The sequence below is a fragment of the Doryrhamphus excisus genome, linkage group LG8 (assembly GCF_037039965.1).
Source record: "Doryrhamphus excisus strain RoL-2023G ecotype Guam linkage group LG8, RoL_Dexc_Guam_v1.1, whole genome shotgun sequence".
In the NCBI taxonomy this organism is placed as follows: domain Eukaryota; kingdom Metazoa; phylum Chordata; class Actinopteri; order Syngnathiformes; family Syngnathidae; genus Doryrhamphus; species Doryrhamphus excisus.
Genome location: NC_136364.1, coordinates 19,639,103 through 19,665,005, shown reverse-complemented (window position 1 = coordinate 19,665,005; position 25,903 = coordinate 19,639,103). Strand labels below are relative to the sequence as shown.

Sequence of the window (25,903 nt, the reverse complement as noted above, 5' to 3'; positions counted from 1 at the left end):
AGTTAAGTTTAATTCAGGACGTTGTATACGGTGAGGGGTACATTTAGAAGCCGCAATGTCCAAATAATAGCTCAATAGCTCATGTCTCATATCCTCTTTACCAGACTAATGCTTATGTTTCAAGCCGGTCTGACATGCTGTGTGTTTCTCTTTTACAGCCACCGCAGAGGAAAGTCCAACTGCTTTGTTTGGGTTAGACAACACGGGAATGATGACAGGGAAGTGGGGGGTATGAAAGATGAGGGAGCTTGGTTTGAATTTTAAGGAAATGTGAGGTAGATCGAGTACAGGCTCCAATGAGAAAAAAAAATGTGACTTTTTGTGGGTGTTTAGTGGAGCTGATGTGGCGGAGGACCGGATAATTAGATGGAGGAGAGCATCCAAAAGGAAATGACATAAGAAGAAACAGACAGGGAAATTGGGAAACGGGAAATGAGTCCTTATAAGGTGGGGGGAGAAGCCATGGTAGGGGACAGAAAAGAGGGGAGGTGGTGGTTGGGACCTCAGGGTTACATTCCTGAAGTGCAACCAACCTGGTGTAGCTCCTCTGCCCCAATGTAAACACAGCATGCATGGAAAGGACCACCGGAAGTCTGTCCTAGCCACTCGGAGAAAGACGAATGAGGAACAGTATAAGAAGCTAAACCATGACAGTTACTTCAATTAAGTCTATGATTTAAATACTGTACACTGTCAGACACTGTCAAACTAATAATTGGCATCTATGATCGTGTATTCAATTTAAAAATAAATACTTCCATTGTCTGATGAAATGTTGCCTTGCAGGATTGTTCATGCCGCTAGCACGTCTGGACTCGTTGAAAATGAATGGATTACTTGTCGGTGCCATAGCGACACCTAGTGGCCATAGAAGATAATGCAGGTGAGACCAACACCACTGTACAGTACATACGTATACAATACGTAGACTATTCTATGTGGCTTAAAGCGGGGGGTTACAAATGTAACAGTAATTCCCTCCCTAACTTGGTTGGGACTGCGACTAACTGTTGTATGAAATACAAAATATTCCGTAACACTACGCTCAGCTAAACACCAGACCAGACGAGCGGAACAACAACCGTTTTTTTTAATTAAGGTCCAAAAGAGCTATGCTCCTTAACAGCATCCGGGTTCTGTCTCACTTCCTGTCCGTCACCCCTTTTCCTTCCCAACCCCGGAACATATCTCTCCATTGAAACACATGCACAAATGCAACACGTCATTAAAATACAATAAAATTTAATGTGTAGATTGTCTCAATGTTTTTAACATTTTACAATTCAGTCTATTCAATTCAGACAATAGCATGTTTATTCATTGATGGCAAGAATAAGAATCCCTTGTCAAAAGACAATCTGTAATGACTAACGTGATTAAAACAACACATACATAGCAACAATGTGAGAACAGTGTTTTGAACATCTTTACCTTTAAAGGCAGTGCTCTTTCAAGTAGTGAAATGTGTAACAATTTCAAACAGCACATCCCAGAAATGTTTCTTAGGTACATATACTCATAAGATCTACAGCAGAAAACAAGAGCTGGTCTTATTTGAAAGATGTATTGTAAGTGTATTAATTAAACAATATGTCTAATGAAGGTGTACCTGATACCAGTTGTGTTTCTAGTACTGTATTATCTTTACCTTACATAACTGAAAAATACTATAAAATACTACAATACAACAATAAAGTAAGTATAAATTAATGATGGCTTTCTTACAGATAGCCGATACTGTCCAGCACTTCATTACAAATACCGATATCAACTCATACAGTTTTTCCCTCAAACTGTAATGAACACATTGTGCTTATATTGTGATGCCACCGGATGCATTTCACAAGTAGACATAGTTTGTGCAAAATATGGGAAAAATACTTCAATAGGCAATACAAGTTATAGAAAAAGTGGCAAAACACTGCTTGTGATTCTTCCTGGGGTGTGATATTACATTAGAATTATAAAAAAAGAAGACCCCTTACTTCCACCCCTGCCTAACCAGTGCTTTGTTTTTGTGTTATTTTGTTTTGTGCCTTTTAGTCACATTCGGCACAAAAGAGCAAAGCGTAACACTTTACAATCCAAAGGCGAGACGTGGAAATAATTCTGGACTGTCGAAATATTGCTGTACTCGACTAATATCCCTTGTAAAAAATGGATAAAAATATTAAAATACAAAATATACATGTGACAAAACTCACATAACATCATAAAATACTGCTCATTTGAGCTACTTACACAACAGTGATTCTTATCTTTAGAATACAATTAGACAAGAATGATTGCAGCTTAGTGGGTAAACAGTCCATCCAACTGCCGTATCATGGACACCATAACAAAATAGAAAGAACTACTGATGATGACGAAGGCACTATGGGATACCATAAGGAACCACTTTGGAGTCTTGATGGCCGCAGTTCACAGATGTACAATCTTTGTTCTTTGGCTTTATTTGAGCGGAACGATTTCTCTGAAATCAGGCGGGAGGAAGGAAGTGGCCAGTGATGACTCTTTGAGTGTGAGCATTTAAAATGATGTCCTAGTCTATCTAGTCTACTATGGATTTCTATTTGGTAGCATTTTCCATAGCTGGTTAAAACACAGAATAATGTGGATAATGGTGGAATGCAATAACCATCTAAACAAAATGACTGAGTATTCCTCCTAGAGAAGTTGTACACAAGCCAAAGTAAGGGATTAAGTGTAGAAATATTCACTTACTTTGGGTCCCCAGCTTCTGTAAATTGAAAAAGAAAAGTAATTACTATATTGGCATCGACTATCCTAGTAGCCAAGTTTCAGAAATGCTTTTTTTTTAATTGCCACTAATGTATTTTTAATGCTTCCTTACCTTTACTTTTGTTTTCTTTTTTACGTTTCCGCACCAATGGAACCAATGCAAGCCCCAGCATGGAGAAGATTCCAATCCCAACCCCAAGCGGAATGGAAATGTTAGGAGGATCCTTTGGAACACCTTTGGATGAGAAAATGTCACTGTGGTAAAAAGTCATTTTTGGAGTCAGGTGAACGCTAGCTGGCTGCTAGCTACTGCCAATACAAAGCACAGCCAGCGCCATATAGGCAAATTGTGTAAACAAAGATGCAATACTAGTTGAACTGCCATAGGTTTGGGAAGGGCACGATCAAACACTCTGGCATCTCAAGCTCATTAGGAGATACGTCGTTTTGTCGGCATCCCGAGGTTGCACAGCAGAAACGCATTTGATACCGATCGCATGTGTTCGGTGTGCACATGTGGCCGTTTGACCAGAGCATCCCAATGAAAATGACCCTATGCTTGAGTGCGGTGCAATATTAACCAATGGCTGTAAAATAGCATGGAATGTAGTCAGTCAGCCATAAAAAAAAAAAGTCTTGTGTTTGTGAATGTGAGCGGGTGTGCCTTGTTTATTAGCAACCTGGCCAAACTTAAGCAGGGGGGGGGAGGGATTGACAAGGCAAGCATGTCAGTTCATGTTGTGTTACATAGGGGAATTCCACCTACAATGACGACTCCCAGATACAGTACGATGAGACGTTTCATGTTAGAGCTATTGACCCAGGCACCGAAATGGCTTCCTATTATTTTGGTAATCTCATTTTTTTAACTACTTTATCCGAGTTGAATCAGCAACCGGACTCGCTAGATTTTCTTAAAACATGTTTCACCTCAGGCTGCAGGTGAAATATGTGGTTAACACGCAGGCCTCGCAGCTAGGAGACATCAGTTCAATTCCACCCTCGGCCATCTCCGTGTGGAGTTTGCATGTTCTCCCCGTTTTCTCCGGGTACTCCTGCTTCCTCCCACATTCCAAAAACATGCTAGGTTAATTGGCGACTCCAAATTGTCCATAGGTATGAATGTGAGTGTGAATGGTTGTTTGTCTGTATAGTTGTTGGTTGGTTGTGTACTCGGCTGCATGGCGGTCGAGTGGTTAGCGTGCAGACCTCACAGCTAGGAGACGTGAGTTCAATTCCACCCTCGGCCATCTCTGTGTGGAGTTTGCATGTTCTCCCCGTGCATGGGTGGGTTTCCTCCCACATTCCAAAAACATGCTAGGTTAATTGGCGATTCCAAATTGTCCATAGGTATGAATGTGAGTGTGAATGGTTGTTTGTCTCCATGTGATTGGCTGGCGACCATCCCAGGGTGTACTCACCTCTCAGCTGGGATAGGCTCCAGCACCCCTGCGACCCTCGTGAGGATAAGCGGTAGAAAATGAATGAATTGAACATTTTATGTAATTTGGGTTGCCGCTTGTCCCCGAGGGATGGTGGTGGGTCCTGCAGCCAAACCAGTTGCAAACCACTGCTACAGATGATGGATGGAATGTAGTACTCACAGACAGATAACACATCAGATGTGACATCACCCACGCAACAACTGATCTGCCTTTTTTCCACGTCGGAGCAGTTGAAGGATGAAGTGCTGGAAGTGTTGTACAGCCAGGTGTCCGGATCGCGCTCTTCACTGACATTCAGAACCTTCCACCATTGGCTGCTGCCGTGATCAACATCATTCCACGTCAGCTTGGCGAGTGGATAACCTCCGTGTGAGGCACACGTCACCAAGCAGATGCTGTCATCGCAGGACATGGTGATTTTTGGTTTGCTGTACCTGGCTGGAAGATGATACAAATCATAGTGTAAATAAAGCGAGGGAGACTTTCTAGGAAATAATGATAATGATATTTGTACCTGTGACACTCAGGTGTATGACGGTAGAGGAAACATTTTCTCTGCCATAGTACTGGATGTGGCAGTCATAGTCCCCGTTGTGTGAGGCGTTCAAATGTAACATTTGCACTGTAGCATTGCCGCGTACCACATTGGTGTTTTCCCATTTCTTTTCAATCTTTTTTGAAGCATGAAAGCCATTTACAAAAACTTGAGCCTTCTGAAGGTAGAAGAATTTGATTTTTTGTCTTTCCACAGGGCAAGAAATCGTCACATTCTCACCAATCTCCCTTGTGAGCTGAATCAGAGCAGTGCTTCCTGGAAGAGAAGCAAAAGGTAAGAGTTCAGTCCATAAGCATGATCAGTACTAAAACGTTTTGTCAGCTGTATGACACAATCAATAATGTATACAGACATTATTATATGACATTATAATTAGGTGTCCGGGCTTGTCCAGCCATAATATAGATTCTTGATATTGAAGAGCGATTCAACCACCACTCAACACACTACAGTCAATTGAAAGTTCATTTTGAAAATAAAGCCAAGCCAATATACCATTAAAATTAAATTGGAAGGATTAGAAAAAAAAATGAAGGATATGTCAGCATTAGCAAGTACAACAAAAATTCAACGTGTTTATACATATTTATTATATTTATTTCAGATCATTGAGTGCTGGACTTCTCTTTTTCCAACTGTGAGGGGGTGTGAAGATCATGATGCAGTAAATGTCTCATTTCCTCTCACAACTTGGCGGTTCTTTATTCTTATCCCCTTTACACTTGTTCCGAGTTCCTCTACCATACAGTCGTCGTTTGCCTTTCTTCCAAATCTAGTTAATGTAGCCTTTTAATGCTTACGATATTGATGGAAGTCTATTCTATTCTACTCATTTTCAGTCGCATATTTACAAACCCTATTGTACATCTTGAGGAAACGATCAGTGCGGACCACAATGAGGCGTTTGTGACTTTTTAACCACATATTTCTTTGTGGCTTGACAGTTGTTAATTTATGACCACAATCATAACTCCTTCCCTGTTACTAACGAGTCGATCTTTAAGTAGCTGTACTCAAGAGTTTCCATGTGTCTGCATTTCTGTAGTTTCCAATTGTCATAGGTGTACGAGAATAAAAATGAAAAACATTATTAATGTGCCTGAATGCCTCACGGTGCCTGCACAAAGCGGACAGCAGAAGGGAGACAGAGCATGAAGCATGATTGTTCTGCGTGTATTAACATGAAGCACATAATCAATGATTTTGATTAATTAATTTATATTGGACAAGAGAGTGGGTTTCTCCCAACAATGAGGCGTTTTTGAATTTTTGGAATTATCATGTTTGTTAAATATTTCCCTCTTTAATTTGGTATCAAATTAATATGCAGACTTAAATCATGGTGAGCAGACAAAAAAAAAAGTGCTCAAATTCAAACCATTCAAACAGAAGGATCTCGACATCAACCTGGAATAAAATATATGTAGAATAATTACTTATCTATTTATCAGTGCTCATGTGAGACTTTATCAAAATGTGACCGTGTCAAATAAATGTTATGGACCGGGAATTCTGTGTGTGAGTGTGTATGGAAATGAAAAGCGTTTAAACAATGTATGCATGTAAACAAAATGGACAATATGATACGAAATATGACGTCATGCTGATATAAAAGTAAAGGAACCACTCACCTGAGAGCCAAATCACAGTGAGAAACACAGCCAATAGTTGATGGAGACAACTTTTATTTCTAACAAGAGAGAATGATAATCCACTCAATATGAACACATGAGACAGTGATATAAAGTAGTACCTACAAGCAAGTACTATTAGTTTGGGTTTCTCAGTGCAGTATTTTGTCTCATTTGACCACTGGAATGAATGCACATTACTGCATTGTGGCTTGGACTGGATGTCATCGCCTTTCCACTTTGCAAATACTGTAAACCCAAATGTACTACTGACTCATCATTTCAAGCAGGGTACATCAAGTACTTACATAAAATGCATTGCTACCCGACTTGATACCTGTTGAATAATAAAAAAAAAACAAGTTGTAAAATAAGATGTAAACATATAATGCAATTACTAATGATGTAATGGCCACACCTAGAATATCAACGAGTACAGACCTTCACAGAGGGTGAACTATTAACATTTATTAGACAACTACTTCCTGGTTCATGGATGATGACAAAGAGATGGGGATTCTAATATTGTTCTGGGGAGTGCACTATTCCATTGACTTAACACTTTTATCCAGAGCCTCACTAACATTTAATGGCGTCTTATTGGGTAAATGTGCCACCCCTCTACAATAATTGGTGGAAAGCGGTTTAGTTTTTTGTGTCTGTACTTCTATTTGCTGTTTCACTTTGGAAAAACGCCGGCAGTAAGAAAGATATTGTACTGTATCGAATTACAGCAGTCTTTTGACAGATGTGAGGGAATTCCTGAGAACCTGTGCCAAGAGTTATGACTATTTGCTTGTGGCTGATTAATCCGAGATATGTCCTTGCACATTTGGACCTTAATGAGGTTTTAAGTAGAGCTATAATATGCAAAAGCAAGAAGTGGGAGTGAGACAAAATCATCTGGAACTATATGTAATAATAAACCGAAATAGGTTGATTTTCACTTGCTCAAAAGTTGAACACCATAGGCTATAAAAGGCAAAGTCACCCCCCTTAAGGATTGAATGGTGGGCAAAATTAAAAAAACGTGCAGTTCCCCTTTAAGAGAGCGTTCTGTAGTGATGCAAGATGCTACAACATGGCAAACGACTGTCAAGACGACTGTAATACCTGAACATTCGAAATATATGGCCAGAAGGTGCAAACAGTATGGCATTTTCTTCTCATTTTTGTTTGAATGTTTTGTTTCAATGTTTTTTTCCACGGTGTTAGCAGGAGAAAGGCAAATAAAGCGTGGTCTGTTTTGCACCATAAGAACCCAGTTGGATCCAGTTATGCGTGTATACTTGTTGGATTTGATCGGTTTATCATTTTAAATTAAAATCTGTGAATATCTTTCTAACTTTACCACAGTAAGACAAGTGAAGACTTGACACTTCAAACGTAAACGACACTGATTTGTTACAATATCATTTAAATGAGATAATGGAAAACAAATGAGTAAAAAAAATGCCGCTTACCATCATGCTGTGAGTTGTCAGTAAGAGAGAGTCGAATGAAAAGAACTTCCGCATCGGGCGGTTATGTTCCACCTATCATAGGGCAATGGGCGTGGCCGAGAGTTAACTTTTAAGAGCGGTTTAAAGTCACAGTGATATTTTTGTGTGTTTGATAATAAATACTGTACTATATGTACATGTTTTAGAGGGGGTTCACTGACCACGTTTCCTGCTGCATGTCATCAATAATGATGGTAGATTTGATAGATTATTGTAAGAATAATCCTTCGTCCTCCCCAAAATTAATAGATTTTTTTTGTTTAAAAGATGACATGACATGAATTTCAGATTTGTATGTGTCCTGGTTATAGACTAGCCAACGCAACATAAAAAATTATACAAACTACAGAAGCAACACATCCTTCTTAAAATACGGATTAATCCACATTGTTATCTGGGTTATATTTATAAATATGTAAAAGTATTTTTATAAAGAGTTGTGAATCGACAGCATAGTACAGAAAAAAATGCTACGTTAAATGCGTAGGTTTTTTTGGCGCTGCACAGTCACGTGACACTTTGACGTTGTTACGTGGCAACCACGCAGGCGTAATCTCGGTAGCGAACGGCAACAGTTTGCAATGCATCCATTCACTGAATTAGTGACTTAAATATTACGAAAGAGGACTGAATGTGAGCTTGAGCATCGACAAAGTGCTATTTTCTCCAAAATACAAGGTCCTCAATCTAATCTACGTGAGAAACATCCGCTCTCAGAGGTAACGTGCTAATGCTAGCTAGCTTCTTAAATTGCTGTTACGCTGCAGCAAAACATTGCTAACATTTGCTGCATTTTGCGTGTCTAGTGTTGTAAGAGTTGACACATATATCCATCCATTACATGTGTTTGCACGTCACTCGTATATTTGTTGTGAGTTTCCCCGTATTATGCGTTTTCTTCTCTGACTGTACGTAGTAATCGTCCTCATAGATAGTTTAATGACAGGCTTTTATTAATTAATATCAGTATCAGCCATCACACGTGATCAGTCGTCGTAGCAAAACAAACGACGTTAAGGATAGCATAACTAGCTATGCAATTAGCGTGATGCATGCTTGCAAACATTGTACCTCACTTTGGCTAAATGTCAACAAATAAAAGGAAACATTTTAACATGGTGTTGCGAGTTATGTTGTCAGGCCGACAAATAAGCCACATTATGTAACCATGCATGCCACTACTATACTATTAATATGTACTATTGTTATGTACTCGATCATATTGAGATGTATTAATAATGTTCAGGCAGGATATTTGAATCTCCTCTCATATCTGCACCACAAGTTGTAAAATGTAAGAATAGGTAGAAAATACCAGCCTAATAATTGTGAACATCAATCACACTAATTATTAGACACTGAATTAAATCTGAGAATTATTACACTTAAGAAGGTGTTACTGTATCTTATTGATTGCGTGTCATTTACCAGCTATTGTTAGAAACTGTCATGTTTGACATACTTCTGCAGTGTGAGCTTGTTCTTTACAGCAAATGACCCAGGAAGCAAATGATACTCGTAAGAAGTTTATTCTTACCACGACGGGAAACTTCTATGAGCTAAATGCGCCGACCACCTTGAATGACAGCCCAGAGCTCAACAACTTCCTGGACGATGGAAATGAATTTGTCTTGTCCATCAGCAGACATGAAAACAATCTGCAGCTGTCAAATAAGGTAGGAATTACTGTAATTATTGTTTTAATTTATATTTTTTCAGCATTTCTATGAAGCAGACCTACCAACAAGATAAAAACTCCTCTTCACTCATCAGATTGAAGCATTGGAAGGCAGTAGAGACAAAGTGTTGGTGTTCTTCAAGCTCTACCCTACAGTTATCACAGAGGAGAACATCCATCAGAGCATCCTTGTGTCATCCATGCTGGAGTCCCCCATCAACACTCTGTACCAGGCTGTGAGACAGGTCTTTGCGCCTGTGCTGCTCAAGGATGAACGCTGGAAGTCTGCTTTTGATCCGAAGCTCGCAGGTCTGCTGAATGAGTTGGAGCTAGGTTTGGGTTCAGTCATTCGCCAGTCTGGAGCACAGACTTCTGCCTTGAAAAAAGGCAACTCGGAAAATGATGTTTTGGGTATGTACATGCACACGTTGCCAAAAGAAAATGCATACAGTGTTACTATGACTGCTAGTGACATTTTATGTATTATCTCCCATTTTGTCTTTACTACTGATATTTGCCACACCAAACCTAGCTGGGATAGGCTGCAGCTCAACTGCAGAAGATATGTCAGCATGATCTTTACATTATGATCAAGGCTGATGAAATTGTCTAAGATCACTAACACTAAGATGTCTAACACTGTAGTGGCCACTCAGATCTTCTATGCAATTATCAAACAACTCATACATACTGTTTTTTTTAAGCAATATATCTCACCTCTTCACACAGGTATTCTTACCCCTAGTGATGAGTTCCTATACTGGACAGACATCTGTGAATCTGCAAAGAAGACCGAAGTGAAAGAAAGAGCTACGTATTTTACAGAGCAATTTAATCTTATAGAGAAGGTATTCATCAAAAACACAATACAAAAGTATTGGTGTGAAATGAACTCCTATGTCTAGTACAGCAATATTAATTGGTTGTTAGAAATCCACCTACTGTATCTTCTGTAAACTGTTTTATCTTTACTAAAACCATGGTAACCGTGTCTCTGTGTTCTCACTAGGAGTATTGTGGTCTTGATGGCCTGTCTATGTCTGATGTTCTGGATCTGGTGGAGCAAAGCAGAGACACTTTAGACGGTGTCTGGCGGCAGCTAGATTATGAACCTTATCCAGAGACACGCATGGTCCGACTAATGGATGTTATTGGTGAGTCTTACTAACGTGAACATATACTATATCGACAGTTATTATGGTACCCATTATGTCATTGTATGGTCATATCACCTTGTACTTCGGTACAAGGTGCATTATTTAAAAAAAAAACTAACTAAACTGTATTATGGAAAGCAGGAAGTGAACAAATGTACCAGTTACTGATTGTAAAAGTACCAGATGGAGGGGTAGGATTTAATAAGCTTTGCTTCTTCCTACTCCTTTTGGACATGTAGAACTGTGAACTGATTATGTGATGCACTCAATTGTAATCTGATGCGTGTTCAAATGAAATAAAACCATTACCATTACCATATACGTACCAAAATAATTTAGCACACAAACACATACCCTGAAAATGGAGAGGAATTGTGGAGTCGTGTATTCATGTAGTGTATTTCTGTTATGTTTACTTTTTCCTTTTACAAGGTGGAGCCCTTGGCCGTTATGTCCAAAAGAAGCTGAGTGATCTTAAAATCTTTGAGCAGCCATTTGTGTCTGTGAGGGAGAGCTTGAAGACAGGCGTTACTATCTGTGAGCAGTGGGTTGCAGTTTGTGAGCATCTGACTGGACAGGTATGATGGACCAAAACATTTCAAAGGAGATCTATGCACAAAATATTACTTCAATAGCATCTTTCAATGAAATTCTCAGGTGTGGAAGAGACACGCACCTCACGCCTGGAAGGGAAACAAACACTGCCCACAAACCTTGCACTGCCTTGGCAAACGATTGGATGAAGTAAGATATTCATTTTTCTATCTATCGGTCTGATATCCATCCATCCATCCATCCATTCATGGATACTGTTTTATATCTATATTCATCAGGTGTTGTCGCTGCGGATTTTCCATGAGAAGCTGCTGCGTTTGTTACCAGCTGGAAAGCAGCAGGCTCTGACTTCTGATTGTGTTTTTGAACCATTCTCTGGCCTCAATCCTCTCCAATACAACCCTTACACCGAGGTTAGCTGTGGACTGTGCTTGTGCATGTCAACGTGTGTAACCTGAAAGTTAGTCAGTTGACCTTTTTATTGATTATTGTCTCAATCCTTGTAGCCTCTTTGGAGGGCGGCGGTGGCCCAGTTTGAACGCATGATGGCTCCCTCAGAGCGGGAGATGGCAGGCAGACTAAAGAGCTACATTGCTGATGTACAAGACAACCCTCAACAGGTGCAAGTAGCCAAGATGACAAAAGTGTTGGTTTGTGGTCGACGTGTGCTCACGTTATGTGTTCACATGTTTGGGTGTTCCTAGCTGTTACAGGTGTTTCAAAAGCACAAAGAGTTAATCAGGCGCCCCACTGTTAGAAATGAGCTGCAGTCAGAGAGAGACACTCTACTGGCGAAACTACTGGATTACAACAAAGGTATACACCAGTACAGTATCGACCAAATTTCATAATTTCTTCAAGATACATGTAATTTTATACTTCTAATTCTAGGCTTGAAGACAGATTTTGAAAGTCGCTGCCATGGAAGTCCTGGAGAGAAGTCTGGGCCACTCATGGGCAGAAACCTTTCGGATGTGGTCAATAAAATTGTCTGGGTTCAGCACATCATACATAAGGTAGCTTTATGGGCACACACTCTTAATACCCTGACTCACACTGGTGGTGTTATTTGTAGAAATCACACAGAGGTCAGTGCATTAACTGGAAGAAGGAGATAATTTGGGAAAGGCTGTTATTTCTGTGTATAACTTAAGTGTATAACTAAGTCCATCCATCCATTTTCTATACCGCTTTATCCTCACAAGGGTTGCAGGGGGTGCTGGAGCCTATTCCAGCTGTCTTCAGGTGAGAGGCGGGGTACACCCTGGACTGGTGGCCAGCCAATCACAGGGCACATATAGACAAACAACCATTCACACTCACATTCATACCTATGGACAATTTGGAGTCGCCAATTAACCTAGCATGTTTTTGGAATGTGGGAAACCGGAGTACCCGGAGAAAACCCACACATGCACAGGGGAGAACATGCAAACTCCACACAGAGATGGCCGAGGTCACCAAAATCAAGTGTTTAACTTTTTGCTCGAGATTGACTTTTAAAAATATGTTTCATTTGTTTTCAGGTAGAAGACTGTGTCCGGATTTCTGAGGCTTTGCTGTCAGATCTGTCAGGGTTCAAAGGGTTTGTTCATTTCTGTGATGACCTACTGGAGATTCTGAGGGCTTATGAACAGGATCAGTTTGACGACTGGTCCAGAGATGTCTTATCGGGCTTGGCTGATCCAAAGTCAGGACTCAGGTGTGCACACTTTGCTTATTAAATCTGCAAATATATATCGTATACCTCTGCGGTATTGAATACAATACTTATTATGTCTTGCTGTAGTCTCCAAGCGAGTAATCGAGTGATGGAATTGGACCATGGGGATGGCAGGCTGAAGATCCATTATTCTGACAGATTGGTCAGTCTGCTGAGGGAGGTCAGGCAGCTGTCTGCTCTGGGCTTTGCTATTCCTGCCAAGATCCAGCTGGCTGCCAGTACTGCAGATAAATTCCACAGGCAGGCCATTGTCCTCAAACAGGTGACATTTGGTGACAGGGTTATTGCCTTCTTCATTACTGAATCTGTCTCATGTTCACCATCTAAAATAGTCGGGACATGTTGCAGGTGGCAAATTTCTACAATACCATCGACCAGCAGATGATTCCTTCTCAAAGACCAATGATGCTCACTCTTGCTTTGGCCTTTGAGCAAGTCATCAAGGTACTGTGCATGCTTGAAAGTCAGTCTGAATGAAGATTTCTGGCATGTTTTGTGCACCCTTAATTACTTAGCGGTTCTTTTGAAGTTTGTTGCATTTCACTCAGTGCCAGCTTTCAAGCAACGGCTCAGTTTCATAACACTCCTCATACATACAAGAGATGTGCGTTGACAATTCAGCGACATGTAAGGGTGCACATTTCAATGTTTCTTGCATCATGCATGTGTTCTTATACAAACCATCAACAGAGCTCAAGCAACCCTAAGCAGGCACCAAAGTAGCGAGCTTGTGCAATGCGCATCTGAAAGCTTCCATAATACAACCTAGCCTCTGACCAACATAGCAAAGAAGGCCGAGCTTGGACACACTAGCTTTCCTGACAAAACACAGGTGTCCAAATTGTGGTGCAGGGGCCATCAGTGGAACATTGCTTATCTCATCTTCACATTGCAGAAATAAAATAAACAAAAAATAAGAGTATAAAGAAAAAAATATGGCAGCGTGAGATCAATAGGCAGATCGGCGCAGCGTCTGCAGTTTTGTGCAGTAATCTCATACATTGTCTCGTCTCATGAGTTAGGTGTCTTGTGACACCCCTAGTGGGAATACATATGCAGGTCACTAAATGAGTTGAATTTGACAAAATCTCTTCTTTGCTGCAGAACCCACGCTCTCAGTCAAAGGACTCGGGCGGTAAACTACACATCACCTGGGACAATCCTAAAGAGTTGGAGGTGTACATCTCCAAACTGCAGTCTGCCACCGAGAAACTATCCACGGAAAACAGGAAGCTACGCAAATGGCACACAGACTTCATTGACAAGGTTGTCGATATATCACGTTGGTATCGGACAGAAAGGATTATAACTGTTATGCACATACGTGTAGGATACTCTTGAATGATTCCAGACTTGCTTGATGCTGGGTGTGTTTCCACAGGTTGTGACACTGATGAATGTTGACTTGTTGAGACATCAGCAGAGGTGGAAAGAAGGTCTACAGGAGCTCCGTACTGGCTTTTCCACTCTGGAGGCTCAGGTATTTATCGCCACTTTGAAGAAAACAAAACAAAACAGAAAAAACGTCATGTTTGTGTGTGCTGGCGTTATGAGACACAGTTCTAGCATATGCTTGGATATCCGTATAACAGAAAATTAAACAAATGAAGTAGAAACCAATATATATACTGTAGATTAATGTCTTTTTGTTTGCCGGACATTTTTTACCATGAAATCAAATGTACAGTACCACTCCATTGGTTGTACTTTATACTATTAATCAATTGACATTCTCTAGACTCATTCATGGTACAAAAACCTCTTTGAAATCAGGGCTTTCGATCTGATGACATGCGGGCATGGCGTCAGCACTGGAATCATCAACTCTACAAGGCTCTGGAGCACCAGTACCAGACTGGACTGGAAGCTCTGAACAAGAACCTACCTGAAATACACATTGATCTCACTTTCAAGTTTGTACAAATCTTACTTTTTTGTCTGATTGTGTACATTTCACAAACTAGATGTACCCTCTGTCCTCCCACTGTGTAGACAAGGACGACTGCAGTTCCAACCTTCATTCGAAGAGGTGCGAGCCCGCTATTACAGGGAGATGAAGAGGTTCATCTCAATCCCAAACCAGTTCAAAGGTGTCAGCGCACCGGGGGATCAGGTTATTTTCACTGCTATGATTGACAGGAATGCTTCTGGATTCCTCACCATCTTCAGCAAGGCTGAAGATCTTTTTAGCCGCCTGCAGGCTATCCTACATAAGTACAAGGTACCTTTTATTGATTGTCACGACAGGCCTATGTAGTCAGACATGACATGACGATAATAACGTCTGGTAAACATGATGTCAGTGGGATTAAAAATGCCAGGGAGGGATTTATGGTGTACAAATGTCTTTTTCTATACATACTGTATATATATTGCAAGGATGAATCATATCAATGTAGTTTTTTTCACATTACATTATATGTTATGTATGCCTTGGTAGAGGTTTGCTTTGCATACTGTACTTTTTAAACTCATGATTACGTTATTTTGTTCCTCAAAAGCACTTCATCGGCATAGAAATAGTGTGCTGTTTTCTTTCAAATATTATACTTCTGTTTTTTTCTGATGTTATTAGCATGTTTCACTTTCCCAAATAGGAAACACTGGAATGCTTCTCCCCCATTTATTTATTTGCAGTCACAAATTTGAAAGGGAAATCCCACTTTCTTTAACTTCTTTTGTGAATCATCATTGTCCTTGGTTAAATATAACATTTAAAAAGCGGAACTGTGCACATCTTACAGTTTTTTTTTTGTTCCATTGTGTTTTGTGTTGTAGGAGTGGGTGGTGCTGGGTCAGGTGGATTTAGAGAAGTTTGTGGAGAAACACCTGAACTCCGTGCAGGATTGGGAGAGAAATTTCAAGGCTTTGAAAGCCAGAGGAAAAGAATTAGAACGTCTGCCAAGGTACATATGACTCATACAAACCATATTAAAAACAAGATGTCAGTAATATTGATCTCTAATCAGAATAGGCAGCAATTATAGACACAAAAATTTACATGTTTTTAACATTATAATTTAGTGTGACATCTCTATAACAATATTTCATTATTGTGCAGTTTCAAGTATTTCTTTCTGTTTTTGTCAGCCAGGAGAAGGTGGACTGTATCACAGTCAACTGTGAGCCACTAAAAAGTGCCATTGATGGCCTGATCCAGAGGCTCTTTGACCTCCTGCTGATGTCACTCAGAAAGTCCATACAAGGTAACCACAATAATTGATAACTGTGTCCCAGGGTAATTGAACAGTATGCATCATTAACGTTGTTTGATGACATCCCTTTTTTGCTCTGCCTCCTTTAAGGCCACACACAGGACATAGACAGCTTTGTGTCTGAGTCAATGGAGACGTTGTCCACACGACCAGAAAATATTGAAGAGATTAGTGCATCCAGTGGCAAATATAACCAGATAGTTGCCCGCAAACCCGAGGTAAAAGCTCATTAGCCACATACTCAAGAACTTACAATAAAACATTTTTTTTAAGTATACAATTGCACTCAAAAGTATTCAACCCTCGTTGTCAATTATTAAATTTCAGTGCACTCGTAATTGCACCATTGCTTTTTCATTTGAAAACACTGAAAAGTTCTGCGACACATGGAAAGTGACAAACCTCTGTGGGTTTATATGATTAGATTCTACCTCAGTTCAAGTCGATGGAAGAGAAGAATCGTTTGCTGCGAGTAGTATCTGGGGCGGGCCTGGACTCCTTGTCCCCCCTGAGGGCCAAATGGGACAAACTCGAGCTTGTCATGGAGAGCCATCAGCTTATGATCAAAGATCAGGTACAAAGATCAGGCCACACATTTAGTGCAGCTACCTGCAGTATATCTTCCGGTGGTTATCTTGTCTTATAATTTCCAATGTACCTCATCCTAAGGTGGAAGTGATGCGGTGTCATACTACTGATCGCATCAATGCCTACAGAACAGATTTGGAGCGTTTTAAGGCCCGCTGGGACCAGCTGAAGCCCAAAGATGAGCTGCTAGAAACTGGTGATCACACTGCCCTCCTTGCCAATCTTCAGACCATCAGGGATAAACAGCAAGAGTTCCAGGAGCTGGAGTTAGTCCGCAATAAACTAATGTAAGGAGTTAGTTTGGAGTTCATAAAATGCTGTTGTGCTAAAGAAGGCATGGATTCAGATCTAACCATTCTATGCACGCCGTTCCTCCACTTCTTATCTTTCTTCAACTCTCCGCAGGGACGATTGTGCCTACTTCAACTTGGAGGTTTCAACTTTCCCTTTGGCAGACGAGACGAAACAAGACATGGAGGAGTACAGCCAGATGTGGGGGCTGTACGAGGAGTGGCACCAAGGTTTCACAGAAAAGGCTCAGGAGGACTGGATCTCCTTTAGGTAAGGACATCAGCTCCTACATGAACAATGGACTCGAACTTTGAACCAGTTTTTTTTTCTGTTTTACAGGAGCAAGACATATTTGTTTGAGGAATTTCTTTTTGCGTGGCAGGACAAACTTAGGAAGCTGGACCAACCTACAGCCATTTCTGTGAAATTGCAAGAAGAAGTGGATAAATACAAGGTACACAGTTTAGATTGTTGATGGGAATGTCTTCACTTCAACTAGTTTCTTTGTTATGTGTTTACATGTTTTAATAAAAACAACAATTTAACAACTTTCCATCTATGTGTTCAGAATATTGTTCCGGTGCTGAAGTATGTGCGTGGGGATCACCTGTCCCAGGACCATTGGTTGGATATGTTCCGTTTGCTTGGTCTTCCAAGAGGGATGACTTTAGAAAGGCTCACCTTTGATGACCTCCTTGCAGTGGCAGATAATATTATAGCAAAGGCCTTAGAGCTTAAGGTACATGCATACAATCGAAAATTCACACATACAGACACAAGTATATTATTATTATTAGGGCAAAATGACCAAAATGTCCAGATATAAAGAAGGCACAGTTTTCTTTCAATGGTCGTTATTGTTGCAGTAAGTGATAAGTGACACTAGAGGGCAGATGCAACAAGAAATTGAAAAGGTCTTCACCCCTCCAGCACTGAAGAAGTTTGACCCGCTTTTCTACATTATGCTGTACACAAAGTGTTTGTATCCAGCAGATATTGGCCATTAGGTACATAATGCTAATAGAAATTATGCTAACTTTTGATACATGAACAGTTAATTCCATCCATTCTTGCATCAGGTCAGGTAAATGGACATAATAGCTCCCCTGATGTACCCTTGTTGTATTGACTACAGTAAACTAAATTTCAGAATCAAATCAAAGGAGATGTTTATGTTTACATTATAGTAATATATTAGTAAGTTCAAGCTGCTACAAAGTATAGTCCATTAAGAGAACCCATCCTCATTCCTGTATTTTGTGTGTTTTGTGTGTGTAGGATCTGAACAGCCGCGCCCAGGCGGAGGTGACAATCAGAGAAGCCCTGAGAGAGCTGGATTTGTGGGGGGCTGCGGCTACCTTCAACCTCACAGAATACAGTGGCAGCAGCGGCCGCACTCTGACCATCATTAAGGACTGGAAGGATATCGTCAGCCAGGTACACGCACAACCAAATATGCAAAACATGCTGTCATTACAAGGTAGTGTTAGGCTGCAAGGAAGACTTTCATTCATTCCACATTCACATTAAATTTGACTACCCAGCCTTCTGTTTGTGTTGTTGCTGTTTATGGACGGCGCTGTGAAAGGACAAAGGGACAGAGAGAGTTAAAATTTATCCTGAGGGGCTCAGCGAGGTACCGGTTGGTACACCAAATGTTGCATGTACAGCAGTGTTTCAGCATGCCAACATGGTCTTCTCTCTTTTTATTGAAAATATGTTTTTTGTTAGAGGATTGAATGATTTATGAGACTATATTTATCAACGTCCCCACTAGGTCGAGCAACTACACTATTAATTGTTTTTTCATGCACTGTCTTGCATATATTATTATTTGGAATGTACAAGACATACAGCAGATGTGAGCTTTTACAGAATGCATAGTGGTCATCTATAATTCCTGCATTTCTTGTTTTATTTCTATGTGACATTTAAAATACATAGCTTAAGCACCCTTGAAAATGATTTCACACAAAACAAATCCTTCTGACTGGGTGTCCTTATGAGTGCCCGTGAGCAGACTGAGCTATTGTTCCACTTCACTTTAAATCTGCTTTACCCCCCTTTTGAAAAATCCCTTTGTGAGATGGCAATCAGGGAGATTTATACACCCAGATATCATTTAAAGGCCACTGGATATAGGAGTGTAGTAAATGTATTCAGCAGTGACTTGGTGCCTGAAAGCATGATGATACTGCTTTGGCTTGTTAGAAAACTGCAGTTTGTTTTTACTATACACTAATACTTTAGTCTGGGCACCTCATCTAAATGACTGTAATCTAGATTAAATGTAATTGCTTACACACATGTAGCTATCAACAGACCCCATTACTGTAGATGAAATCTTTTGAGTGCAGTCTGTGTCAGCTTTATCACCACTCTGTGTCCATTCAGGTAGGAGATAACCGCTGTCTGCTGCAGTCTCTGAAGGACTCTCCCTATTACCGCAACTTCCACGACAAGGTCAGGTGAAAGGGTGAATTGGGGTTCTTTGGATAAACACTAACAAGAATAAAATTTCTACAGTATATGATCATTATATGTACGTCTTTATGTGCAGGTCAGCTTGTGGGAAGTACGACTGTCAGACTTAGATGAATACCTGCTGAGTCTGAATGCCATCCAGAGGCGATGGGTTTATTTGGAGCCTATCTTTGGACGGGGAGCATTGCCCCGAGAGGAGGCCCGCTTCAAACGGGTTGATGAAGACTTTAGGTGACGTGGAGCGTCTGAGGCTTTGTGAGAGGATGGCAGATTTAATTATTAAATCAATTGAATTCATAATTTATCAATTTGTGTTTGGGCTGTAACCCTGTTAGATCACTCTTAGACTCGGGTGTTCATCTTTTCGGACATTTCTATGCTGCATTTTGTGAAGACCCTGTGCTGTTAAAACATGACTGTACCCCAGTGCACAAAACAAGGTCCAGAAATACACGTTGGCAAGAACTGGATTAGACTGTTGGGAGCTAGCAGGTTCTCTCTCAGGTCCAAGATCAGTGACAGTTGACCTCACAAAGAAAAAACACATCCCACAGAAACACTTCCCACATCTTGTAAAAAGTCAAGTCAAAAGAGTGGAAGCTGATTATAATTTTTCCGTTTTCACTTCCTGTATTTACTAGGGGTCCAGATACCCTATAATAATTCACGAGGAAAACATTCTTTATACTACAGGTCCATCATGTCAGACATTCAGAGGGACAACCGAGTCATTTCTCTGAGTTCAAGAGCTGGCATCAGAAACTCCTTGGTCACCATAATGGATCAATTACAGCGCTGCCAGAAGTCACTCAATGAGTTCCTGGAGGTACAGATGCACCAAGAACACAAACACACCACATCCTTACAAACGTTTACATTTTCATGTTTATGTGTGACTGTTGTAGGAGAAGCGCTCTGCTTTCCCAAGATTTTATTTCATAGGAGATGATGATCTGTTGGAGATTCTTGGTCAGGCCACAAACCCCACAGTCATCCAGTCACACCTCAAGAAACTCTTTGCTGGTCACATTAATTTATTCTTGAAGATATTTTTTTTTCTAGTAGTGGGTACTATTCAATCCTTACTAATCAATATATGTTATATGAACAGGCATCCATAGTGTTGTGTTTGATGAGCAGTGCCAGCACATTGTGGCCATGTGTTCTTTGGAGGGAGAGATGGTACCTCTCAGAAATACTGTTCTTATCTCCAGCCTTGTGGAGGTAAGCCAGCTATGGTTGGTGCTATTTATGTCAAATAAGCGTGCTACCCATTGTTTCTGAATACATGGCGTTTTTAGGTGTGGTTGAATGACCTGTCTAATGCAATGAAGGGGACTTTGAAGCAAATGCTGTATGAATGTGTGACAGCAGGGAAACAAGGGGAAGTGGACCCCTCTCGTTATCCATCACAAGTATACATACACACACAAACACATTTTCTTAATTCATCTTTTTGTTTTATTTGTAATTCCATATTGTATCATTTTTTTTTTTTTTTAAGATTTTGTGCCTCGCCGAGCAAATCCAGTTCACAGAAGATGTGGAAAGAGCTCTCAAGGAACAGAATCTGCAGCAGCTGGAGTTAGAACTCAATGCCAAACTGGAACATTACACTACAGTGGACACCACCTCCGATGACCACACAAATACAGGTATGGTGGTTCTACATGCTTTGTGGTGAAATAATCATAAAAATAATAATAATAATAATTGGTTGGGCTGTACGGCGGATGAGTGGTTAGCATGCAGGCCTCACAGCTAGGAGACCCGAGTTCAATTCCACCCTCGGCTATCTCTGTGAGGAGTTTGCATGTTCTCCATCTTATCCATAGGTATGAATGTGAGTGTGAATGGTTGTTTGTCTATATGTGCCCTGTGATTGGCTGGCGACCAGTCCAGGGTGTACCCCGCCTCTCGCCCGAAGACAGCTGGGATAGGCTCCAGCACCGCCCCAAATAATTGGTCTATCAATATCATAGAGCTTTTAAAATTATTTTCTGACACAAACCTGTCCAACGTCCTTCTGTATCTTTTGTACCAACCACATTTCTCACATTATATACCATCTGATTTGCATTTCACCATCCCTGCTCCATTTGCCCGCTCGTGTGTTTGTGCATATTTATTTGCTACAAACAACACATTAAGATGAACCTACTTAACATCTTACTATTAGTAACAGTGGTTGTGTGCAGGGAGCATGTGTATTGAAGGCTTAGCATTGACAGGATCATTAGCCGAGAACATAATCTCATTGTAAAACTGTTAACTGACTGTTTTTATGAGATAATTTTGCAAATAGGATTGTCATCTGATCTGATCAACTTATCTCCTGCTAGCTGATTTAATGCAACCTATGCAATAACTGCACTGACATATGCTTTCATGCATCTTCGATGCTGGTTAAGACAGTTGTTTTGCTTTATCAGAGTAGCATATGTCCATCCATATTTTTCCCTCTTATCCGACATCAGGTTAGCAGCCAAAGCAGGGAAGCCCAGTTTAGAGATTATACATCACAGTTTGATGTGTGTAGTATGTGTGTAGACAGTGTAGTAGCATGAATTAACTTGCATGAATTACAACATTTGGCAACAAATATGAGGTGAAATAAAAACACAGGAAAAATACAGTTTAGTAGTCTAAAGAAAGTTAGTGCACGTACACAGCTGTGGCATGTTCACATACCATCCAACAAACTGGGACGGTTTGCCGCTCACCAAAACACAATAGAACAAAGTGAATTAAATTTAAAGTTGATATTACTGTTCGTGTATTGTTTACTATGCTTATGCACTATATTTCATTTGTGATTGATCACATTATTTTCTTCATATGGTCTTGTATAGACACTGGTATTCTGCAGCTGAAATTGAAGGCCTTAATTCTGGACATTATCCACAACATCAGTGTAGTGAAGCAGCTGAAACAGGCAGGAGTCAGCAGCCTCGATGCCTGGGCCTGGCAGAAGCAGCTCCGCTTTTACATGGGCCCAGACAAGTGCTGCCACATTCATATGGTGGATGCACAGTTCACCTATACATACGAGTACCAGGTGGGTATGCTTGTTATTCCTGCTCTTACTCGTGTATTCATGTTTTCCCTGCAACAGCTCACCTCCTGGACACATGCAGAGGAAAGCTTCTCCTTGAAGCTCTCCTTGAAATTTATTTGGCAGTATATCTGCAAAGATCAAACGTTGCCTCACACTCAATTCCAAACCTTAATCATTGTGCTAAAGCGATTTAAAGCTACATAGCTTAATCCTTTATTTAAGGATGAAGTAGCAGCTTAACATTTGATTCACCATAACTTGTATGCAGAAGTAACGACTAAAGGTCATTTGGTAGACATCTAATTTGACTCGTTTTATAGATTTCTGCTTTTCAATGTAGAGTAGCCTTGTGTGAAGGCTCTCCTAATTTGGATCAGGATCGAAATGTGCACCTTCATATACTGTATACCCGGATTATGTCTTGTATTGTTTTAATGATCTTTTTCACAGCCATCATTTTGGACATTTTTGGACACACAGAGATTACATTACATTTTGGACAATGGGGGTTATAATTACAAAGAACTAATTATTATGTTTTATAATATATATTATATTAACTGGCCACTGTGGCCCTGTGATTGGCTAGCGACCAGTCCAGGGTGTACCCCGCCTCTCGCCCGAAGACAGCTGGGATAGGCTCCAGCACCCCCCGCAACCCTTGTAATAGGTTCCCCATAATTAAACCATATCCCATCCCAAAGTTTCATATTCAGACGGCCCAATATATTATCATTAGGGAAATAAGGAAATGGCAATAAATGCATTAATTTCTATTCTATTTCTATTGATTGTTGTCATGCTCACATTCATTCATTCTTATGTTCATTCCATCCATCCAAACTTGGCTGGGAAGCTTTACATTACGCAGTGCACAATTTACTTTGGCAATAACAGATACATAATCATACTCATATTCATAATAAACACAATGTACAGTATTTCCACGATATATACAGAGGGTCCGCTAAATATATGAACAAAAGCAACACTGATCACCCAACTGATCCCATTACGATGCATGCTGCCACCTACAGTCCTGTTCCTATGATGTGTTTATAGTCAAGGGCGATCAAGTGGCACCAAATCTATTTGTGGAGGGTTTAATTTAATTGTGGCTGATCACTACCAATAAATGAATGCATGGAAAACACTGATCATGAATACAGATGCTGTATTCTACATGTTGTGAAAAAATGTATAACCATTTGGGGGAGCTGTTTATTTAAGAAAATAATGAAAGTACATGAAAATATGTTAAAAATGACTCTCTGTCATTTTCATTTATATATTTAATATTTTATTTTATTATATGCATTTTATTATATGCATCCACCTAATGATATCGTATAAACATCCCGTCGCTCTTGGTCTCACTTTTTTCTGTCCTTCTCCTGTTTCTCAGGGTAATGCAGCAAAGCTGGTGCATACTCCGCTGACTGATAAATGCTACCTGACTCTGACTCAGGCTATGAAGATGGGGCTCGGGGGAAATCCCTATGGGCCAGCTGGAACAGGCAAGACTGAGTCTGTCAAAGCACTGGGGGGCCTGTGTGGACGCCAAGTGTTGGTATTCAACTGTGATGAGGTAAAACATGCTCTTAGACAGTGTGGGGAAACATCCAAACATCCATACCTAAAAAGGTACCAGGCTTTTGCAAACTAAATTGTGGAAATTAGTTGCCAGTTATCAAACTAAAAAGTGATCATCAATGAGGCATGTAGTCTCTTTGCAAAACAATTTTTGATTCATATTTGTTGTAGTTAATTCCTGTGTTTTATCCATCTGTTTTCTATGCCACTTGTCCTCACCGGGGTCGCAGGTGCCGTAGCCTAAAAACATTGACACATGAAGATGAACAGTGATACATGTACTATATGCTGTACATTTGATTTGTATTATAATGTTTTTATAAATTTATTACCAATGCAGGGTCAATGATGAGATGTATTTTCTGTGAAAGAAACTACCTTTTTTTTAACCAATCTGTAAATTGCAGGGTTGTGAATGCTGAATCGCCGCTGTACATCAAATATGCTCTGCTCTGCATATTTGATGCGTATAAAGCATAGATCAAATGTGCCTGTATATGTATATTTGACCAGCTATAGTTTTCCCTATAAACCCATTTAAAGTAGATGTATGACTTCAATAGGAAGAGCAAATAATTGGCTATTTTCTTTTGTGGCTTTCTTCCCCAGGGCATTGATGTGAAATCAATGGGACGAATTTTTGTGGGCCTGGTGAAGTGCGGTGCGTGGGGCTGCTTCGACGAGTTCAATCGTTTGGAGGAGGCAGTGCTATCTGCAGTTTCTATGCAGATTCAAGCCATTCAGGACTCTCTTAAACATCAAAAAACCACATGCGAACTCATGGGGAGGGAGGTCAGTGAATAAGAACAGATGCAATCTCATTTAATGTTGCACAAACAAATGCTTAGTCCATTATGCGTCTTATTGCCGTTGTTGCTCAATGATTCTCTTTCTCTTATTCAATGGCTTTTTATGGCTTTGTACTCTAACAAATACTGTGCAGGTCTGCTGTTGGGCGACTTTTTAACTTACACGGCGAGTAATTTGTCTTACGTTCACTCATTTCTTGGGAATTTCAGCAATGAACCATCCTTTTATATTATATTGTCAAGCAACATTATAGTTATTTTCTCCCTATCCTAGGTGGAATTGGACCCAAACTCTGGTGTGTTCATCACACTGAATCCCGCTGGAAAAGGATACGGAGGCCGACAGAAGCTCCCAGACAACCTAAAGCAGCTTTTCAGGCCTGTGGCCATGACCAGACCTGACAATGAACTTATTGCCGAAGTCATTTTGTACTCTGAGGGCTTTAAAAATGGAGAGATACTGGGTGGAAAACTGGTCGCAGTCTTTAACCTGGCCAGGTACAAGTTGTACTCAGTTGTGCTGTTAGTGTTTGTTGTATTTTTAAATGACCCGTAACAGCATTGGAGTCTATTGATTGTGTGAGAAACTTATGTTTGCACTGAACTCAGAGCTGCAGTCACTTTGCCTTTTTTTTTTTTTTTTATGTCTAGAGAGCTGTTGACCCCACAGCAGCACTACGACTGGGGTTTGCGTGCTTTGAAGACAGTGCTAAAGGCCTGCGGTAGTTTGCTGCAGCAACAGAGGAGAAGCCATGACAAGGACAAGAGTGAGACTCCCTACGAATAGTTTTAATATATGAAAAATTGCAATATTTCTGTGACTTTAATTCAAAGGTGAAATCACACATTTTGTGACCTGGAGCCACATTCACCGCT

At 40.4% G+C, this 25,903-nt stretch overlaps 2 protein-coding genes and 1 long non-coding RNA gene across 8 annotated transcripts in view; 2 read left to right on the top strand and 1 right to left on the bottom strand.

The window, feature by feature from the left end:
* Window positions 1–2,291: 2,291 nt before the first annotated feature.
* Window positions 2,292–7,858, bottom strand: LOC131134634 (T-lymphocyte activation antigen CD80). 4 transcript variants are annotated; one of them, XM_058080125.2, is made up of 8 exons: window positions 7,838–7,858; window positions 6,683–6,711; window positions 6,375–6,433; window positions 4,702–4,998; window positions 4,381–4,625; window positions 2,855–2,977; window positions 2,725–2,740; window positions 2,292–2,473 (listed from the first exon to the last, which is right to left on the bottom strand). In XM_058080125.2, exons 1-8 carry the CDS (start codon window positions 7,841–7,843, stop codon window positions 2,325–2,327), a joined length of 924 nt encoding a protein of 307 aa, XP_057936108.2. In that variant the 5' UTR covers window positions 7,844–7,858; the 3' UTR covers window positions 2,292–2,324. The 4 variants fall into 4 exon arrangements, 2 of the variants coding, with proteins under 2 accessions (XP_057936108.2, XP_057936109.2); XM_058080126.2 differs by having other exon boundaries at window positions 2,295–2,473; window positions 4,347–4,625; XR_013628016.1 differs by adding an exon at window positions 6,122–6,150 and having other exon boundaries at window positions 2,455–2,473; window positions 2,855–4,625; window positions 7,838–7,852.
* On the top strand, window positions 2,923–5,924 carry LOC131134635 (uncharacterized). Its single transcript, XR_009131433.2, has 4 exons — window positions 2,923–3,002; window positions 4,418–4,600; window positions 4,939–5,016; window positions 5,348–5,924. It is a non-coding gene; the product is annotated as an uncharacterized LOC131134635 (long non-coding RNA).
* Window positions 7,859–8,385: 527 nt separating the features above from the next.
* The window catches only part of dync2h1 (dynein cytoplasmic 2 heavy chain 1), a 66,663-nt gene continuing 49,145 nt past the window's right edge, over window positions 8,386–25,903 (top strand). For 2 of the 3 annotated variants that reach the window (XM_058080102.2, XM_058080101.2), the window contains exons 1-39: window positions 8,386–8,595; window positions 9,367–9,552; window positions 9,650–9,965; window positions 10,284–10,402; window positions 10,564–10,708; window positions 11,144–11,289; window positions 11,369–11,455; window positions 11,545–11,679; window positions 11,773–11,886; window positions 11,971–12,082; window positions 12,158–12,282; window positions 12,793–12,968; window positions 13,056–13,251; window positions 13,338–13,433; window positions 14,094–14,255; window positions 14,371–14,469; window positions 14,763–14,902; window positions 14,982–15,210; window positions 15,768–15,895; window positions 16,080–16,195; window positions 16,295–16,422; window positions 16,629–16,778; window positions 16,874–17,079; window positions 17,198–17,353; window positions 17,423–17,537; window positions 17,652–17,822; window positions 18,362–18,520; window positions 19,478–19,551; window positions 19,649–19,798; window positions 20,261–20,393; window positions 20,473–20,590; window positions 20,679–20,791; window positions 20,869–20,982; window positions 21,072–21,222; window positions 22,420–22,625; window positions 24,031–24,213; window positions 24,828–25,010; window positions 25,302–25,525; window positions 25,679–25,794. In XM_058080102.2, coding sequence (XP_057936085.2) covers window positions 9,370–9,552; window positions 9,650–9,965; window positions 10,284–10,402; window positions 10,564–10,708; window positions 11,144–11,289; window positions 11,369–11,455; window positions 11,545–11,679; window positions 11,773–11,886; window positions 11,971–12,082; window positions 12,158–12,282; window positions 12,793–12,968; window positions 13,056–13,251; window positions 13,338–13,433; window positions 14,094–14,255; window positions 14,371–14,469; window positions 14,763–14,902; window positions 14,982–15,210; window positions 15,768–15,895; window positions 16,080–16,195; window positions 16,295–16,422; window positions 16,629–16,778; window positions 16,874–17,079; window positions 17,198–17,353; window positions 17,423–17,537; window positions 17,652–17,822; window positions 18,362–18,520; window positions 19,478–19,551; window positions 19,649–19,798; window positions 20,261–20,393; window positions 20,473–20,590; window positions 20,679–20,791; window positions 20,869–20,982; window positions 21,072–21,222; window positions 22,420–22,625; window positions 24,031–24,213; window positions 24,828–25,010; window positions 25,302–25,525; window positions 25,679–25,794 — 5,674 coding nt within the window. In that variant the 5' untranslated portion in view covers window positions 8,386–8,595; window positions 9,367–9,369. Of the gene's footprint in view, window positions 8,596–9,346; window positions 9,553–9,649; window positions 9,966–10,283; window positions 10,403–10,563; window positions 10,709–11,143; window positions 11,290–11,368; window positions 11,456–11,544; window positions 11,680–11,772; window positions 11,887–11,970; window positions 12,083–12,157; window positions 12,283–12,792; window positions 12,969–13,055; window positions 13,252–13,337; window positions 13,434–14,093; window positions 14,256–14,370; window positions 14,470–14,762; window positions 14,903–14,981; window positions 15,211–15,767; window positions 15,896–16,079; window positions 16,196–16,294; window positions 16,423–16,628; window positions 16,779–16,873; window positions 17,080–17,197; window positions 17,354–17,422; window positions 17,538–17,651; window positions 17,823–18,361; window positions 18,521–19,477; window positions 19,552–19,648; window positions 19,799–20,260; window positions 20,394–20,472; window positions 20,591–20,678; window positions 20,792–20,868; window positions 20,983–21,071; window positions 21,223–22,419; window positions 22,626–24,030; window positions 24,214–24,827; window positions 25,011–25,301; window positions 25,526–25,678; window positions 25,795–25,903 lie in introns of all 3 variants that reach the window. The other variant, XM_078792975.1, reaches the window with a different exon arrangement.

What these genes read in the sequence shown, in the direction of transcription:
- LOC131134634 (XM_058080125.2), bottom strand. An exon ending in CGGGTAGCAATGCATTTTAT is followed by an intron (nt 6,434 to 6,682) that starts GTAAGTACTTGA and finishes CTCTCTTGTTAG; the next exon opens with AAATAAAAGTTGTCTCCATC. An exon ending in AAAGGCAGATCAGTTGTTGC is followed by an intron (nt 2,978 to 4,380) that starts GTGGGTGATGTC and finishes TCTCATCCAAAG; the next exon opens with GTGTTCCAAAGGATCCTCCT.